Source organism: Candida jiufengensis, assembly GCF_024610255.1.
Source record: "Candida jiufengensis strain CBS 10846 chromosome Unknown scaffold4, whole genome shotgun sequence".
NCBI lineage: Eukaryota > Fungi > Ascomycota > Pichiomycetes > Serinales > Debaryomycetaceae > Lodderomyces > Lodderomyces jiufengensis.
In genome coordinates, this window is record NW_026261559.1 from 870,329 (window position 1) to 890,507 (window position 20,179).

Genomic DNA, 20,179 nt, shown 5'->3' on the forward strand with positions numbered 1-20,179 from the left:
TTTAAATGTTTTAAGAATTGTATAATTTTGTTAATTTAATGTACTACTAATGTAATCTTTTTGGTTGTGGCTTCGGATCTCTTTCCTATTTGAGATTGCTAGATTCTGTTACTAAATTTTTCAACTTTGACAATAAGATATTTAGTTGTAACCAAGGTAATAAAACTAGAAGAAAAAACTGACATAAGCAAACCTACTTATTTCGGCTGATGCAAGTGAAGACTAAACGAACTTTAAAGTCAAATTACTGGATGGTATATCAACAATAAACTTATCAAACCGAAAAAATTGCCATATAATTTTAATCTATTCCGACCCGAAAAATTTGACATATGAGCTACCAAGTTTCTCTTATCTATTAACAATCAAGCTTTCAAAAAGTATGGCGTAAGTAGTAATTAAGCGTTGTGGATTAGTAATTGAGTCGGTGATATTGTAGTAAAGTATAAAAATTGGATGATTATATAAATATGGGGAAGATCTTTCATTTAAAAATGAATCGTTTGGCTTTTTTTCAGAATAACTCAGTATAACGTTTTTATAACAACAATAATTCACAATGGCTCAAAGATTTGGTAATTTCGATATTCATTATAATAAAGATGTTGATGAAGTAGATGAAGATGGTGTTTTAATCATCAATGAAAATAATAGAAAACAAGCTAAATACCCAGATTTTTTACCAACTTGGGATCCAAAACAAAAATTACCTCCATTAAAATTTGAAAAACATATTGATCCAGCATCAAGAGCTGATCCAAATTTCCCAAATTTATTTCCAAAAGATGGTTCTCATCAAATTAAAAGAATTACTCCTAAATTTGGTACTGAAGTTGATGGTATTCAAGTATCACAATTAAATGATGCTGGTAGAGATGAATTAGCTTTATTATTAGCACAAAGAAAAGTTTTAATTTTCAATGATCAAGATTTTGCAAGTAAAGGACCTGGTTTTGCTGTTGAATTTGGTAAATATTTCGGTAATTTACATATTCATCCAAGTAGTGGATCACCAAGAGGACATCCAGAATTACATATTACTTATAGAAGACCAGAAAAGGGACAAGTTGAAAATATTTTTACTGATCGTACTACTCAAACAAGTTTCCATTCTGATGTTACTTATGAAATTACTCCAAGTAAATTTACTGTTTTTCAAGTTTTGGAAAGTGGTGATGGTGGTGATACTGTTTTTGCTGATACTGCTGAAGCTTATAGAAGATTATCACCAGCTATGCAAAAAAGATTAGAAGGATTACATGTTTTACATACAAGTGAAGATCAAGCTAAAAATTCAACTTATCAAGGTGGTGTTGAAAGAAGAAAAGCTGTTTCAAACATTCATCCTTTAATTAGATTAGATCCAATTACAAAAGAAAAATCAATTTATGTTAATAGAGCATTTGGTAGAAGAATCGTTGAATTGAAAAAAGAAGAAAGTGATTACCTTTTGGACTTTTTATACAATTTAATTGAAAGAAGTCATGACTTACAATTAAGAGCTAACTGGGAAGGTGGTAAAAGGAATCGTTTAGTTTTCTTTCAAAACAACCTGGTGTCACACTCAGCGGTCGGTATATTTTATCCTGTTCTTGATGTTATTCGAGTTCTTGGTGTTCTTTTGAACCTTGTTGAACTTTTTTATCAAGATTTTTTTAATTTTTGAATATTTTATACTAACAACTTTTTTTTAGACTTTTGATACTGAAGATGGAGAAGTTAGACATGCTTTTAGAATCAGTGTTTTGGGTGAAAGACCAATTGCCAATATTGAGGATTTAAACAAAGAAGAATATACTCCTGGTGATTTAGAACAAGCCTTAGGTCACATCAAACCAGTTTAAATAGGAATGTGATTGTAGTCATAGCTTAACCAGCTCAAATAGGAATGTGATTGTAGTCATAGCTTAGCCAGACCGGTGCTGGTGTTCACTTTATATATAGCTGCATGGTAAATATGTTGAATAAAAGTTGATGTTTCGTAAATTTGCAATATTCAGAACTTCTTATATGCAGAATCAAAATTTAGTATATTTTTCTGCGTCTTGTTTTACATTTTAAAATCTTGTTTTGAGCATCTTTCGATACTTTAGATCATTCTGTTCATGCAAACAACCTGGTGTCACACTCAGCGGTCGGTATATTTTATCCTGTTCTTGATGTTATTCGAGTTCTTGGTGTTCTTTTGAACCTTGTTGAACTTTTTTATCAAGATTTTTTTAATTTTTGAATATTTTATACTAACAACTTTTTTTTAGACTTTTGATACTGAAGATGGAGAAGTTAGACATGCTTTTAGAATCAGTGTTTTGGGTGAAAGACCAATTGCCAATATTGAGGATTTAAACAAAGAAGAATATACTCCTGGTGATTTAGAACAAGCCTTAGGTCACATCAAACCAGTTTAATCTAAAAATGTGATTTTCAAAGTATTCAGCAAGATGCTGGGGTTTATTTCGTATATACATAGCTATATATATCCAATACGAAACAAACGTTTGTGCCTTAAATCAAATTCTATATGTACCAGTAGGTCGTAATCTACTCTAAAGATTATTTATCTTCCGTTTTCGTTAACTTTGGTCAGTTGGATTTTTTTTTCATACCTGAAATTTAAAAAATATCATGTTTCAGATTTGACTGCGAGGTAAGTGTCGTGTAATTGATTGTCATCAAAAAAATGACGTAAATTTTTTTCTGTGTTACATTCGCGTTCGATTTCTCATTCCATTTTAAGTAAGCTTTAAGTATTTACGTATTCATATAATAAACACCGAAGTATATACTTAAAAATAAAAAAAAATAAAAATTACATAAATATTGAAAATTTTTACATCTTTTCTTTATATCATTCAGTCATAATTATCAATAATGGATTTGAATTATAGAACTTATCAACAAGTTCTTAATATTGCAGTTAAACCTACCACAACTCAAAATCAAAATGTTTCAACTATAAAAAAATTAAACTCAAGTAAAAAAATCACAAAACCAACTAAAATAAGGAAGGATGAAAGTCAAATTAAGAGAAGAACTAAAACAGGTTGTTTTACTTGTAGAAAAAGGAAGAAAAAATGTGATGAAGATAAAGTAAATGGTAAATGTCAAGCCTGTACTAGAAATTTCTTAGATTGTTGTTGGCCAGAACCTGTTACGAAGAAAGAAACACAACCAAAGGAATTAAAAGAATTTAAAGAAATAAAGTCATGCACAAATATAGAACCTACCACAATAACTAGATCAACAAAATGTGATATAAATTCATTATTAGCATCACCCATCAATCAACAAATATCACCAATAACAAGTAAGAGAGAATTACTACAACAACAAATCACTCCTGAACCTGAACCACAACAAATTAATCCATATCCAAGTCCTATTCAATCACCAGTTTCTACATTTAGTCATCCAAATAGTCCAACCAACAATATAAGTTATATGAATTTGCCTCCATTAAATTTCAACTACAAGTTACACGCGAAAGATAGTAATGTACGAGGTTCAAAAGAAGAAAATATTGAAGAATCAAAATTTCAAATTAATTTGGGAACTCAAATCACAAGTAACAACAACAATTCACAAGTAAATTCAGTACGACCAGTTGAAAACAAAACAAGGTTTATAATTTCAAGTTTTAATTCTCGAAAAGCTTTATGTGACATTAAAAATTAAGGTTAGTTTTGCATTTATTTGGGATTTTTTGGGTTTTTTTCTATATAGGTCAAGGTTGTAAACAGTTCATATTAGTTCCCTTAATGTATTAAACAAACATTTGACGTCTTCAAATTACATCCCTACTTTTAAACCCATAAGTTCCTTATTTAGTCATAACTATAAATTTATTTTATATATTCTCATAAATTCTATTAATTACTATTTTGAGCCTTTTTTTAATGCGGCAAATTTATTTTTTTTTTCTTTGTATTTCTATTTTCAAGTTGATTAACATAAATAATAATAATAAAAGAAAGCAAGATCCACAATTTACGTCAATTGATAATTAAAAACGAGAATAAGGAAAAAAGAAATTTTTAAATAATGTTAATAGATCAAATTGATAATGCGTGTATAAAAAGAACAATACAAATATGACATGATACTCACATTAAATTATTACAATTTTCTGATGAAATACGATAGAGAGTGAATATATTATCGAATAGAGCGTTCAAGATGCTATGAAATTTCACAACGAGAATATCATGTGTCAGAATTTCGACACAAAAAGAGCTCTTACATTTATAGCATTTATTAAAAATGCAAAAGTAATAACTGCCAAACCAATACCTCTTGAGTTCCATTGACCAGGCTCTTTACCAGCTGCGTTAAGGATGAATTCTGCCGTAATAATTCATTATCTCTTAAAAAAGATCAGATGAAGCATAGCAGTAACTGAGGATCTCGGCTTCTTAAAGAGATGGTTCTTTTCACCTCCGTTCCTAGGTAAAGCTATTCTTAGCTCCATTTTACATACTTATCCTGCTAGATTGACCAACAAATCTAGGACCCAAATCAAGAGTGCAAAACCTACGCATCTACTTAACCTTAGTATCAACGCTGTCGTGGAGAAAACATTTTGAAAATATTTTGTCACAATCATTTATTTTAGCGGTCAAATTAACTAATACAAAAAAAATTAGTTCAATTCCTTCTGTTTGAGAACAAAATAGAACCTTGCCTTCTTGTTACGCAGTCAAATTATGGCACTGTAAAAAGAGTTCTTTGATTTGTTTGGCTGCAAATATTGAAACTATATTTTTTTTGTTTGTATTCGCACGACTTAATCTATTAGTGGTAGAAAAAAAAAATTTCAGTAAAAATTAAAACTAAACTAAATCAAGTCCTAACTAACAATAATTTATCAATCACGTAAATCTACAACACAGTATAAAAATGCCAGTAAAAGCAATAGCGACGAAATCAATATCGAGAAACGGAGTGGGAGCATTTGTACATCCATGTCATAAACTAACGCTACAATATTGTAATTGGGGAGGATCATCACAAGGTTTAAGACAATTATTAACAAATGGACAAATAAATAAAATAGCAGAATCAATACCACAAACAACTTTTGAAATCTTAAAAAGACAAGGACATCCCAAATTGATTTTTCATTATAATAATTCCAAGGCTCAAGAGGTTGATATAAAAAATTTAAAAACTAATGACATTGTAAATAAAATTAATGAATATATTCAAAGATCTGGTAATGATTTATTTAAATGTAATCATAAAGTTGTATCTGAAAATGATTCTGTTAGAGGTATATGGTCACCATTACACGCTCCTAAAGGACATAGATATAATATATAATGAAAAAGTTTTGCACCATGTATATAGAAAATTTAATGAATAATTAACGATTTAAATAATGGACATCAGAATATAGTATACTGTCTGAAATTTTACATGCTGTTTGTGAGGAGCCGAAAGCAAAAAAATCTTTAGATAACTAGGCTGTATAGTCGACTCACCACCGAACGTCGGCAGAATAAGTGCGTACCAACAGTATCTATTGTTATAACTGCCTTCAGTGAGAGGAATTGTAAGTAGAAATCTACATCATAAAATTTGATCTAATTATACTATTTATTTAATAAAACGCTCAATTAACCCTTCTAAACTAATATACAAAATTACAAGAAATAAATACTACCTAGGTTGAATAACAGCTTGTTGATAGTTTGTTTAATGAATAACTTCTCCTCCATCTTGAATTTCTGAGGAAAGATCAGCATCAATTGAATCTTTTGAGACTTTATAAATTTTATTTCTCCAAAATCCATCATCACCTAATATTTCTTTTGCGATTAATTTATATCCACCGAAGTATGGTAAAATTTTAACCCAAACTACCCAATATACTAAACCAATTCCAAAAACACCCCAAGTAACAACGGCATGAATCCAATATGGCATACTATTATAAACTTTTTGACCATCTTGTGGTGGAATGTATGGTGCAGCGATCAAATATAACGAAGCTAAAAAGAAAAAAACAACAACTGGAAAACTAGCTTTAATTGGTGGATTCCAATCCGTTTGACCTCTGAATTTTTTGTAGTATATGTATATCAATCCAGCTGCAATTGTAGTATTGACCACATTTAATGGATAGGATATCAAATTCAATATAAAATTATAAGCATCACCTGGTGGAGGAGCTAAGATTGTTACAATACAAACGATCCAATGTTGAAATAATCCAACAAATGGAGTACCAAATGGTTTTGAAGTTGCAAAAAATCTTGAAAATGGTAAAGCACCTTCACGACCTAATTGTTGAATAATTCTACCTTGTGAAAATATAACTGACATAACATTTGCCCAAGCTGATAATGCAACAAAAACTGATGCGGCTTTTTCGGCTTTATCTCCGAAAGCGTATTTGAAAAATAAAGCCGCAACAATTCTACCTGAATTAACAATTTCCTCTTTTGGAACGACTGCGAAATATGCAATATTAACAAACATATAAATTATAGCTAAACTAATGAAAGCTGTTGGAGCTGCAACTTTCAAGACCTTTTGAGGATTTTTGATTTCACCTAAAGCATAATTAGCATTGGAATAACCAACATATGACCAAATAATATTATATAATGCGTTGACAACACCAAATCCAGTTGGAGCTTCCCCAGAAAATGCATTATGAAAATTACCAGTTGGTTGAAAGTTGTTTGTCTTTATACCTCCACCCAAAGCAACCCAACCCGTTACAGTGATGAATAATACTATTCCAATTTTGAAGATTCCTAAGGCATTTGCTAAAAATAAACCAGCTTTTACATTTATAGCATTTATTAAAAATGCAAAAGTAATAACTGCCAAACCAATACCTCTTGAGTTCCATTGACCAGGCTCTTTACCAGCTGCGTTAAGGATGAATTCTGCGGTCACAATACTGTTGCCACTGGCCCATCCAAGGAAGAAGACGTATGAAGCATACATAGCGGTGACTAAAAATTTTGGTTTTTTAAACATGTATTCAAGATAGTTCTTTTCACCTCCATTTCTCGGTAAAGCTGTTCCAAGTTCCATATAACACAATAATCCTGAGAAAGCAACAACTGATCCCAATACCCAGAGCAAAAGTGAAGTACCCACACTTCCACTTAAACTTAAAATTACTGCTGGTGTGGAAAAAACACCTGCTCCTAACATTCTATTGAGCATAAGGAAGGAAGCAGAAACTATACCAATCTCCTTAACATTCTTATCTACTTGAATAATTCCATGTTTTTCAGAACTTGAACTTAATTGACTATGATTATCAAAACTCTCTTCTGGATTCTTTTCTGAATGTGTGGTGCTCAGGAATTTATATATATCTGAAAACCCCATGATTTACTGCCTTTGTTGATGTGTGTATTGCTTGTGTGCCGAAGATTGTGATGTTATTTCAAATGTAATAAACCTTTATCTCAGAAATTGATATTATTAATAAATTGATTTCAGTAATAGATTGATCACTCTAAATTTAGATTATGATGAGTTTAATGTATAGGTAAATTTGATTCACAAATTGGCTCCTTTAAATTAATCTTTATAATGAGTTTATTGTATAATTGAATTTGATACACTGAGAAAACGTTGAGAAAATATACATTGTTGTAGATGGAAGATTCTCCATGATCTTTATATATTCTTTGTTGCAATAAATTGCAAAAAAAAAAATAAAAAAAAGTATTTCTTTTAAATGCAACTTTACTTAAATTAAATAATAATAATTGTGGCAGTTACACAATGATGGAAAACGTTACAATTTTAAAGTTTAATTTTATAAGGCATCTTAATTTAACAAAGACTTAATTATAGAAACGTAACAGAAAACGGCATTTTTAGAATTCATTAAATTAGCACAACTATATTTTTTCTGGACCTGAAATACCACAACAATTTAAATAGAAAGCAACCCAAGAGGCACTAGACTACAATTAGATCACTCATTCAATCGTTTGAGTATTGACTATAACTAGTTGTATTTATTTATTTGTCACAAGACGTCAATCCATTATTTTTTCAATTCTCTATTTATGTTAAAAAATATTTTTGACAGCTTCATCTCGGATAAATAAAATCCAAAATTGTAGGCTTAATATTTAGAAGTCATCGGAGAAATTTTATATTTATTTTTATAAAAGTACTGCAAACAAAAAAAAAAATCAACTACCGCCTTTCCTTTTCTAGCTAGTGGTCAAATTTTTTAACAATTTTTGATCACATGTTTGATACGAATATTTGGCATTAGAGAATTTTACCTTGTGGAAGATCTTTTTCTTTAAATTAATTTCTTTTACTTTGTAGATCTTAAACGATAGCGAAGATTAATAAGGGGATTAGATCTAATAAACTTAATGTATAAAACTCTGGGAATTATACTTCCGTTCAATTGTGGCGGCTATTTAATGAGTTTTGACCCTTTTTAATATTGATATAAACTCATCTGAAACAATAGTGAAAACTTTTCGATGCGTCGTATCTTCCTTTTTGGTTCATACTTTGTGATATTTGATAGATTTTTAATCTTGAATCTACGATCTGGAGATCTAGATTGATTTTTCATGTTGCATTATTTGGCGCCGTATTAAGCTCATTTGCAATTCTCCAGATTCAATGATTTTAAAATTCAAATCATTTGGTCATGCCAAGAGTATATGCATGTCATCATTTAAGTCACTAAAGTCGTTGTGGCTATAGGAATTTGTCAAATGATAAGGAGATGAAAAATCTGCACTCAAGAAATAAGATAGCATCCTTATCCTTATATACTGTAAAAATCGTAGAACGTAGCTTTTCAAACTTAAAAATTGTCTAGTGTTCATATAGTAGAATTTTTTTATGCAGGAAGTAACATTTGGACAAATTTTCATAACAATACAATACTTAATTAAGTTAAAGTCTTGCGAGTCTTAGCTAGGTTTGAATTTCCTGATTGTAAGTGAAATGTACACTTGATTGCTGATTTTAGAGTAGAGTATAATAATGTATAGAAAATAAAAAAAATTATAAAGTGTCGTGTTTCAGATTCTAAATTTTGACACTGTCGCAAATTTTAGTCATGACATCATAGCAAAATTCAATTTTGCGATTACGAAGATAACAAGCATATCAAGTGCACATAGTAGGTTAATTCAACATACATCTAGTTTCATAAACAATGTAAATGCAAAGTATTTGTATTCAAATAATAATCTATACAGATATCAACAATAAATCAGAATTAAAAGCAAAAAACCAAATAACCGACCAATCAATTCTTTGACCGAACTCAACGTTATTTATTTAACATAATGTAAGCTAAGGAGTATAAGCAGGTGGTGGATCATGAGTTTCATCTTCTCTAAGCATTGATCTAACTGGAGAACGAGGTGGTGCTTGGTTTTGAGTTCTTCTATTATTTGAACTAGCAACATTATTAGTTCTACCCTGTCTATTGTAGTTGACTTGACCACCTTGTTGTTGTGATGGTCTATTAATTTTATTAGGTTGTTGTTGATGTGGTACTTGAAGATGTTGTTGTTGTGGATGTTGTGATTGAGCATAATTCCCCCTATATTGTTGTTGAGGCATTGGTCTTTTACGATGAACATTATTATTATTTGATCTACCATAATTTTGTGGTGGTGGTCCACCATATTGTTGAGGTGGTCTTCTAAATCCATTTGTTTGTTGTTGTTGTTGTAATCTTTGATAAGTTTCTATTGATTGTTGTTTATTGTTATTTAATTTTGCTTTTCTTTTTTTTTTATGTCTTTCATGAGCTATTGCTCCTATAGCTATTGCTGATGCTACTACAAACATTATCATATATTTGTGTGTAAAAGTTGAATAATATAAAAAAGTTCAATTGGTGTAAAAAATAAGAGATGATAATGTTTATATATCTATTTTATTTTTAGAATTATCATCATAGTTCTTTTATTCTAAAATTGTTAATTAAAATTAATGATACTAAAATTAAACGATTTGCATAATAGTCATTTTTCAAAGCACAAAATAAAAAAACTGGGGGCACAGTCGAGTACAAGGAAAGAAAGAATAATACGAACCGAAATATTAGAGTGTTAAGCACGAACAGCCGTAAATATTAGATATTACGAAATTTTACTTTATTAAATTTTTATATACTAGTTGTAATTTAACTTTTTTGATCTTATATACTTTAAATTTTAACAACCCTTTAAATGTTTTTTCTAATATACACCCATCAAATCAAATCAATGATTTAATTTGTTCATTTAATTTAATTAAATCATCTTTTAAGCCAAATGTGAAAATAAAATTAGCAAATTTATCATTTGAATTTGGAACTTGAATAAAACAATTATTTTTATTTCTTAATTGATTTATTTTGGAACCTTGTGGTCCAATAATTTTAGAAAATGAATTTGTTTTATTAACATAAATCCATCCAATATAATTTGAACTTGATTTTAATTTTTCAAGTTTTTTTTTGATTAATTTTTCAACTTTTGAAACTGATTCTTCTGAACCTTTAAATCTCCATGGTATAGTAGATTCTTGATTTGGTTCAGTGGTGTTGAATTCTTCAAGTGTGAATTTATATGATTCTTCTTCTTCAGGATATGCATTTGATGGGGGATTCGAGATAATAGATGATAATTTACTAGCTTGTCTTGTTAAATTACCATGAGTAACCTCAACACCAAATTCATTTTTCAATTTTTTGAAAATTGCTCCACGATCACTAATTAATGAATGATATTTCGTTGGGATATCAATTGAACTTAACCAATCATCTTTTGTTAATTCTTCAATTTTGGTTTTAACATTCGCAACGTTTTCAGGTAATCCATTAATTTTAACAATTGTTGATTCATCATTTGGTCTTGGAATGTCTAATGTAATGTTATATTCAGTTTGTAATGATTGACGAATTGAACCATTTGGACCAATAATTAATCTATGTTTTTCTTTTGGTAATTCAATTTCTTCAACTACTGAAGCTTCTTTATTTTTTATGATTTTTTCAATTTGACTTATAATTTTATCAACAATTGATTTATCACCTTGTGATACAACTTCATTAGATCCTGAACCTTCATTAGGTATAGTTAATAATTTATGATATCTATTTCTTGGTACATCTTCACCACCGGCATTTTTAATTATTTGTTTCATTGTTGAACCTGATTGACCAACTAAATCACGATGATATTTTGGATCAACAACAATTGAACGAACAATGAAATTTTCAACTTCATTAATAATATCATTAATTTTTGTTTTAGCTTCTTTTAATGCAGATTTTGAACCAGTTAATTCAACTTCAACAAATCCATTAGTATCTTGATCATTAGGTGAATCTCTTTTAAATTTATATTCAATACCAGTACCATCAGCAATATCTTTTATGGTATCACCATTTTTACCAATAACTCTTGAGATAGCTTTTGATGGAATTTGTAAGGTTTCAGTAAAACCATTTTCTTTTTCAAATTGATATAATTCTTTTAATTCTTCCTCTGCTTTAGCAACATTTTTAGATGGACCTTTTATGGTAACTTCATCTTTTGATTTAGGAGCATCAGCAAAAGCATTACCACTTGAAGAATCAAAATCACTTGATGGGAATCTAATTTTGACATTATATTTATCTTGTAAACGATGAATGTATTTGCCTTGAGCACCAATCATTCTACGATGATATTGATTTTCAATTTTTAAACGTACTAAAGTTTCATCGGCCCATTTTTTAGTGGTGGAAGCAATTTTAGTTTTAGCTTCTTCAACATTCTTTTTAATACCTTTTATGGTGATATCAATTTTATCTCCCGACTCTTCTTTTTTATTTACTTCTGGTACATCGATTTTAACTCCAAATTCATCACGTAATGAAGTTAAATAACTTCCATTTTTACCAATTAATCTTGAAACAACTTGTGATGGAACTTGTATGGTAGTTGTAAACCCATCTGGATACTCTTTCAAGTCAGCTAATACTGCATCTATTTCCTTTTTCACAGCAGTAACTGAAGTTTTTAAACCATGAATATAAACTTCATTTTCAGATTTACCATCAGCGTTTGAGTGTAATTTGACAACTACTGAGTTTGGTTCAACTGATGATAAAATAGACCTTAAAGTTGTTCCATTTGGACCTGAAATATGCTCTTGATCTTTTGATTCAATTGTTATGGTAGTTGATGATAAATTATTAGCTAATTCTCTTAATTTATTCAATTCTCGATTAACTTTATCAAAATTATCTGTAGAAGTGGTTTCAAAATCATCAAAATCATCAGCATCTTCTTGTTTATTTTCAGCATTAAATAAAGTTATGGTGTTGTCTAATATGACATATTCAACTTTCTCCGCTTTGGCTATTGAGCCGATGGTTTCATCAACTTTATTAATTAAAAACGGTTCAATATCATCAATAGTTTTAGTTTGATCTGGTTTAATATTGTTAACTTGAGTTACAATTGATTTTCTAGCTGCTTTAATTTTATCGTCATCCCCTTTTGATACAATTTCAATAGGTATTGAGTTATTACTTGAAGATAAATCTTTTTTAGATGGAGCATTAATAACAACATCATTAGCTTCAGCAATTGATTTAAAAGCTCCAGTTTTGTTTAATAATAAGGCAACTGCTTTGACATGTTTCAAATTACCTTTATGAGCTTTTGACATATCCAAAACTTCAACTTTATATGATGAAGTAACTTTTCTTGCTTCTTCTTGAGCTAATTTGATATGTTTTTTTTCACCTATAAATTTAACATTAGTTTCTTCACCTTTTGGTAATTGAATCAAGACATTACAGTGATTTAATACATCATCAATTGGTAAAAATTGATGTTTAGTTTGAGGAATTGGAATTTCTTCAATAACAATTTTATCTTGTAATTTATCTAATACCGATTTAATTTCTGATTTAACTTTTAATACTGATTCACGATCACCAACTAAAGTTATTGCATTTCTATTAGATTTGTAATCTGGAATTGAAAAATCAATTTCCTTGTTGTTTTCAACAATTGTGTGTAAGGCATTAATAGCAAATGGTTTAACTTTTTCACTCAATAAAATTTTAGTTGATAAGTTTTTAGTTTCTTCTTTAACAATAGCCAAGATTTGATTTTTAGCACGTTTCGAACCTTCAGTATCACCATCAATAGTAATATAAACAATTGAATTAAATAAATCATCTTCATCTTCTTCAGTGGTTTCAATTTCTTCTTCTTCATCACCAATTTCAATTTTAACCTCATTTTGTTGAATAATTGGTTTTAAATTTTTACCACCTTGACCAATAATTCTTGATCTTAATTTTGCAGGAACTGAAAATTTAATTTTAACTGGTTTTGTTAATTTTTTAATAACTAATCTTTTGGCTAATTTAACATCTTCTTGTTTACCACTAATTAAAAAAGTTCTCTTTTTGGTATGTTCAGAAGTAGTCCATTCAATATTGGTTTTAGTGTCTTGTTTAATAAAAGTTAAAATTTTAACAAATTCAGGTCTTGCAACATTTAATTGATCTTCAACATCTAATGAAAAAGCTTCTTGAATATTTGAAACTTTTGTCTTTTTAGTAAATCCATTACTTGAATTAAAAACTCCATTTTTATTTAATTTTGGAGTACTTGTAGTAGCCGGACTTTTCATTTTTGGACCCCATGAAGAATTTGATGGTGAAGAATTATTTGAAGAATTGGTTGAATTTCTTAAACCTAATGCTGGAAAAGCAGATTCATCACTAATTGAAGGAGTTGAAGTTCTAGTATTAACTTGTTCTTCAGTTTCTTCAACCCAAGTTGGTTCTTCATTGTCTTCAGAACGATTGAGACGAGCTGCAATAATTTCAGCAGGAGTTGGCATATTTATACTTTATAAAAGAACAGGAAATTAAGTAGGAAACAAATGGACAATGCTTTTTATAATAAAATATAATATAAGCAGCAAGAAAATTAATTGATTAGGATGAATTAATTTAGGTTGAATTGGTCTAGTTTGAAAAACCTCTTTTTTTGATATATCTATCTAATTAATGAGATCCTAGTTGATATTTAATGTTGATTAATTTTTGGTTGTAAAAAAAAAAAATTAAGTTAAAAAAAAGAAAAAATCGAAAAATTTCAAAAAAATAAAATTGTTACACAAACTAAAAAGAACACCACTGTTTGTTTTTGCCTTAAAATTTAGTGAGACAAGACCAAATTGTTTTAATGATTATATTAATTGAAGAAAATATTATAATTGAACCATGAGAAATGGCTCTACAAGAGGATCAATAAATACATAGTATAGAAGAATCGATTAATCTATAAAAAGTCATTCAGTATCATTAATGTAATTATCTATTCTAATCTTGTGCAATTCCAACTAATCCACTTTGATGAATTAAAAAAGTTCTTGTAGTATATAATTTGTTATGAGATTGATTTAAAAATTTTTTATCAAACCCCAAAACTAAATCATTTAAAGTTGTATAACTTATGAAAACATCTTTATTATTTTTGAAATTTCTTTCATCTTTTAAAAAATTTTCAACATTACTTATTGTACATAATTTTCCATTCCATCTATCATAAGAATTTAAATCTGGTATACAATTTGAAATATATTGTTTTTCAATTGGTGAATAACTAAAGTCTTTTGTGAAAAATTCATAGCCATTTATTGTTATATATTGTGGAGACTTTGAATTCAATTCTTCATTTGATGTGGTTGTGGATGTTGATGTTATTGATTCTCTTCTATTATCAAAAATTGAATCTTGTTCAATTAGGGATGAAGTTGAACTCATGATATCAGAGTCGTAATCTTTGTGAGTTAATAAACTTGATCTAGCTAAATCTACTTCCTCTGTGAAAGATTGTGATGTTGATGAAAAGGATCCTCTACCATGACATGCAGCTGCGGCTGTAGCAGCTAATAATGCATTATTTCTATTTGAATATCTAGAAGGTATTGATTTTAATTTTGTGACCGTTCTTAATTCCAATGGTGTACTTAAATCTTTACCAATTGATAAATTTCTAAACCAATTAATCATTGAATTAAATGACCAAAATTGTAATAATATTTGTTTGTATTCAATTCTTAACCTCAAACAATTTTTATATTTTACTAATGATGAAGTTTGATTTAAAATTGATGAGTTGTTATTATCTTCTTTGTACATTGCGGATATTAATTGGTTTAATGATGGAGCTTCACCAATTTGTAAATTTGTTAAACTATAAGAATGTAATAATGAACCCTTAAATTTGTTGAAGGTTTCTGTTTTTTCATCATTTGCTTCAAATAGTAATTGATTGTCCTTTAAAATTTCGTAGTAGCTTTTTATATTTGACAAAATCTTTTGGTTTTTGTTATTCTTTAATTTCGTCTTTAATTTATCAAAACTTGTTTGATTTAATACTGATGAATTTTTATTCGGATCAAATGTATTAATGTTACAACCATAAGCGTCTCCCGCGAAAAGATCATTTAATTCGTTATTGCAAGAATTTGTTGAGCTAAAATTAAACCCATTTTTATTTCTAAACTCCGTATTAACATCTATTGTCAATTGATTCAAGTTATTCAATTCAAAATATAAATTTAATATCAATTCTTTTAATTTTTTATCGCCATTAATACTATAAATTTTTAACTGAGTTGAATTCATATGTAATAATACTGGTCTCCATGATCTATTAGTACCATTGTAATGGTATGGGGTATTAAACTCAGTTTTAATAAGGGCTAATCCATAATAATTTATTGACGAAACATAATTAGGTAGTATTTCTGCTGGTTTTGAATATTCTGGTAAATTTGATGGTGATGATGAATCCTGTGAATTGTGAGATAGTATCATTGTAGTTGGTTGTTATAGTTATTTATTTTAAGATTGAACTATAAATTACTTGTTAGTCATATAATTATTAAAATTTGATTTTGGAAATAATCATATAAATAAGGATAAATCATATAATGAATGGATTATATATTGTATAATAGTATTGAATCAGATGATGTTCCTATAATGGTTAAAAAGGTTTGTTATTGCTTTTACTTTATTCAAATTAACAACATGATATAAATATTTTTTGCATATTTATTGATTGTATTTATAATAAATATAAATTTAGTACTCTAATTATAAAAATAATTTATTGTGGGGAAAGAAAAAACTAAAATAAAATATTTTTTTATTATTATCTTTTTTTTTATTCTATTTTTCCTTTTTTATCTTTTAGATAATTTTCAAGTATATATAAATAATATTATACAACTTATTCATTAAACTGTTAGAATATTAAGAAGTTTGTTGTTCGAACCTTCCCCACTAATTAAATTTATTATTAATACAATAAAGTTTTGAAAGTCCTATATCTGTATTGCATGTGTCAAGATCTTGTTAAAATCCTTTCATAGTGAAAATTAGTTTTTACGTTCAATAAATTCTTTATTCGTATCTTCCAAGAGTTCAAATTTTTATCTTGGTATTTTAAATCAATTTCCTTAAATTTCTTATTTTGAAATTTTCCAATATTTAAAAAACTCAATCAATACATACTTTTGAATTTATTTTACCTGCTTGATACTATATTAACATTAAATGTTGATTGATAATTTTGAATGTAATGATAAGTGTAATATAAGTAATTAGGATTTGGACCCAATATATAGAAATACCCTTCACTTATAAAATTAAATAATAATAATAATTATGATAATTAGTAATACGGAACTATCGATCATATTTATATAATTTTATATTTTATATTATTATTATTAATTTGACATAAGTTTTAGATTTAATATTATACATTTGCAGGTCATTTAAAAAAACTTATTATTGTTTAAAGACTAAAAATTTGTAGTACAAAATTATTATTAACGAGTATATGTAGATCATACTAATAAGGTTAATTAATTACGCGTAAATAACTCGAACATTTAAGACTGACTACGAACCCTTATGCTGCCGATTTATATATTAGCTTGATAGATAAGATTACCACCAAGTCTTTGCTACACTCAAGTGGTTACAGTGACTTATATAAAATCCAAGTCATTATAGAAAGAAGACCAAGATTTTTAGATTATTTTACTATATGAAACAAAATTTTGCATTTATTCTCTTGCTATTTGTGCTACATGATAAATATATTGTCTTTTAAAAAATTACATCATAAAGTTTAAAGCAATAGTTTGGCTTAAAAGTTTCACTTTTTCAATTCATGTCTCCACTTAGTTTTTAGCTCATTGGTTCAAAACTACATCCCCTAAGATATGCTCAAGTATTGATGTAACGACTTTTATAAACAACAGACTCGATCTAGTCTTGGAACTAACCAACATTAAATGAGTTTTGACCTGAAACAAAATAAATAATAGAACAAAAGAAAAAAAGTTTATTGTTTAGTCCGAATAAATCACAAAGCATACTAAACTAATTTTTTTTTTTTAATTCCATTTAAATTCATGTTTTTAAACTTGATTGCTTATAAATCATTTAATTCTGATTGGTTGGTGATATCGTCTATTCTTAAAGTTATCTAAGTGTATATATCATTTTTATGAAATAAATTTCTGAATAGGTTTGGTCCATGATCCATAGTGATAGCTCGTAAATGATATGACGAATAAAAGAAATAAAATAATAAAATTTAAAGGTCTTGGTTTCGCTAAGAAATTAACTAACCAATTTTTATTTGAACTAAGTTACTTTTTTTTCTTGACTTGAATAAATAGGTCACAACTTAGGGTCTAGACTACGATTTAGATCGATTCATATATCCTTTTTAAAAAACTTTAAAGTATATTCATAGAATCGTAAAATTTTTTATCGTATCATCTTACTTTTTTAAAGTTTGCTATTTAGCTACTACAATAACGATATGGAAGTTACCTAAAGCTTGACAGATTTCACAAATTAACCGATTGAATATACACCCCGACTAAATATAGTAGCTCCGATAACACCTATACTTGAAATTTTTGTTATCTGGGGCAAATTTAGTTTTAGTAAATTTATCGTAAAAATTTAGAGTTTATTAATTGATGCATTTTATGTAATGCCAAGTAAATTAGACAAGATCTTTAAATAAATACTGAAATAAATTTAGATGTTGCTTTTTTGAACGTAATCTCAAAGATCTAGCCAGCTTCATTAAGTATATGCTCACACGAGATTATAAGATAATGTCTATAGAATGTATGTTTAAAGAAGATTTTGTTTAGAAAATGGCATAGTGTCTGGTTATCAAATTTTTCCTAGCATTTTCTTATCAAGTATAAGCCTATTAAGATTCTCAACCTCACCTTTTTCGAGGTGCTTGAGGAGTTTTGGACCAAATCGATTCTTTTGGAATTACTAGAAACAACTTCTGGGTGATAATTTAAGCTTCTTGGACATAAACTGATTAGTAGTTTCGTCTTGGACAGTGTGAAGTTTAAAAACAAAAAATGATAATGTGAAGTTTGAATACAAAAAATTTAGATCCTTTAAAAAAACTCTCCCGGGGGCGAGTCGAACGCCCGATCCCAAGATGACTAATGGGAAAACATATTACAGTCTTGTGCTTTAAACCAACTAAGCTACCAGGAGTTAATTTCTGACAAAAAAAATTTTTGATTATATATATCAAATTCTGCATGGTTAAAATTATCGCTGTAAATATATTTTTTACATGGCTTTGCTCCGTATATATTTCTATACGGACGACACGGTGTATCTCAAGTTGGTCTAAAAAGTTTTGATCTTAAGGATTAATTATTACTCCTATAGTATCTAAACTGATCAATTAAGGAAAATGCATTCTCTTATTGTCAAAGACTTACATTGTTATTCCATACCACCCGTCTATTCGATCCTTAAAGTTGGTACCATTCATCTTTGAAATATTTAGAAACTAAGCCATTTTCCTAGAATATCCAGAAAGTTTGTGAATATTTAAACTTTACACAACGGTTCAGCTATACTCAAGAAGTAAAGAAGTACAGTTATTAGAATTTAGGTGATCAAAAATTGTTCCAGAAATGGTTTGAATCTACTGTTTTAAATTATATTGAATTAGTTTTGCAGCAAAATCAAGAAAAAAAAAAGTTTGAAAGATTACAAATATTCAAATAAGGAAAATATACAAAGTAAATGACCCTAAAAAACATTTAAACAACCAGAAGTCCCCTATCATTGTACAATAGAGTAAGTCTAGTTTCATTAAACATCGAAATACTATTGTTGTAATTTGATTGTTTCTCTAAACCTAGGAAAAAACGGAAAGAAATATTAAGACGCGATTTGTAAAGAACTGAGCTAAATCTAACCAATATGTAATAAGTGTGTATAAAATTGTATCAATCTAAGTAATAATCTGAAAAAGACTAAATAACATAGGGTATACTAACCAAAAATGTTTTTCTACCCCGTATTTTCGTTAATTTTGTCAACCTAATTTTGGTTAAACCTTAAACATACAAAGTATTAAAAAAAAAAAACAACCTTGCATTGCAATCATGGATGACGTTTTAGATATTGAAACTAAGCGAATAGATACTTTCAAATTACATACTTTGTTAATAAACGTGTATTAATATTGATAATTTCGGATAAGTCTTTATTTTGTTTTGCCCTTATCAATTTTGATTATTATTGTAACGAATCTGAGTTATTATTTTAAATTTCCTTCTCTTTCTTTTTCTTTTTCTTGAATTTTGTGTTGTACAAGCTTTTTTTTTTTTAATTACCCCAGATTTTCCAAATTTCGGACATTTATAATTATTTTGTGTAATTACTTAGTATAAAAATTATTAGTGTCTGTTTACTTATTAAATAAATAAATGTCAGAATAACAGTATCAAAAAAAATTAAGCCTGTACATTTCCATGGAATTCAAATCTTAATTTTGAAATCTTAAAGATTGATAATTAAATCAGTTTCAAAGTCAAACAAGATTTTGTTTATTGATCGTCCTTAGTCATGTAGTAGTCATTGACGTGGGGGAGAGAAGATTCTTTAATTAGTGGTGTTAGTTTTTGTGTGTCCGCCACGAATGTCCCTGAACCAAATCTGACTTCGTATAATTAATTGACGATAACAGTACTTTTGTCGCAATATTAAAGGTTACTGCTCAATCTCACCCATAAGATAGTAAAGACTCGTGGGTATGCTAATACCTAGCATATTAGATATTCTGTAATCGAA

The 20,179-nt window shown here is 28.1% G+C and overlaps 7 protein-coding genes across 7 annotated transcripts; 3 read left to right on the forward strand and 4 right to left on the reverse strand. All coding sequences in view use genetic code 12, as the record gives it.

Annotated features, from left to right (window-relative positions):
• Positions 1-559: 559 nt before the first annotated feature.
• Positions 560-1,844, forward strand: KGF54_002310 (sulfonate dioxygenase; the record flags this gene model as incomplete). Its single annotated transcript, XM_051762777.1, has 2 exons — positions 560-1,630; positions 1,695-1,844. 2 exons carry the CDS (start codon positions 560-562, stop codon positions 1,842-1,844), a joined length of 1,221 nt encoding a protein of 406 aa, XP_051620822.1.
• Positions 1,845-2,871: 1,027 nt separating this feature from the next.
• Positions 2,872-3,675, forward strand: ZCF3 (Zcf3p; the record flags this gene model as incomplete). Its single annotated transcript, XM_051762778.1, has 1 exon — positions 2,872-3,675. The coding sequence occupies one exon, from the start codon at positions 2,872-2,874 to the stop codon at positions 3,673-3,675; it is 804 nt and encodes a 267-aa protein (XP_051620823.1).
• A 1,221-nt stretch (positions 3,676-4,896) lies between these two features.
• Positions 4,897-5,319, forward strand: KGF54_002312 (mitochondrial 54S ribosomal protein mL43; the record flags this gene model as incomplete). The annotated part of the gene is made up of 1 exon (XM_051762779.1): positions 4,897-5,319. One exon carries the CDS (start codon positions 4,897-4,899, stop codon positions 5,317-5,319), a length of 423 nt encoding a protein of 140 aa, XP_051620824.1.
• Positions 5,320-5,694: 375 nt separating this feature from the next.
• MUP1 (Mup1p) lies at positions 5,695-7,350 on the reverse strand (the record flags this gene model as incomplete). The annotated part of the gene is made up of 1 exon (XM_051762780.1): positions 5,695-7,350. One exon carries the CDS (start codon positions 7,348-7,350, stop codon positions 5,695-5,697), a length of 1,656 nt encoding a protein of 551 aa, XP_051620825.1.
• A 1,956-nt stretch (positions 7,351-9,306) lies between these two features.
• KGF54_002314 (uncharacterized protein) lies at positions 9,307-9,810 on the reverse strand (the record flags this gene model as incomplete). Its single annotated transcript, XM_051762781.1, has 1 exon — positions 9,307-9,810. One exon carries the CDS (start codon positions 9,808-9,810, stop codon positions 9,307-9,309), a length of 504 nt encoding a protein of 167 aa, XP_051620826.1.
• A 411-nt stretch (positions 9,811-10,221) lies between these two features.
• On the reverse strand, positions 10,222-13,857 carry KGF54_002315 (uncharacterized protein; the record flags this gene model as incomplete). Its single annotated transcript, XM_051762782.1, has 1 exon — positions 10,222-13,857. One exon carries the CDS (start codon positions 13,855-13,857, stop codon positions 10,222-10,224), a length of 3,636 nt encoding a protein of 1,211 aa, XP_051620827.1.
• Positions 13,858-14,341: 484 nt separating this feature from the next.
• KGF54_002316 (uncharacterized protein) lies at positions 14,342-15,844 on the reverse strand (the record flags this gene model as incomplete). Its single annotated transcript, XM_051762783.1, has 1 exon — positions 14,342-15,844. The coding sequence occupies one exon, from the start codon at positions 15,842-15,844 to the stop codon at positions 14,342-14,344; it is 1,503 nt and encodes a 500-aa protein (XP_051620828.1).
• Between the last annotated feature and the right edge of the window lie 4,335 nt (positions 15,845-20,179).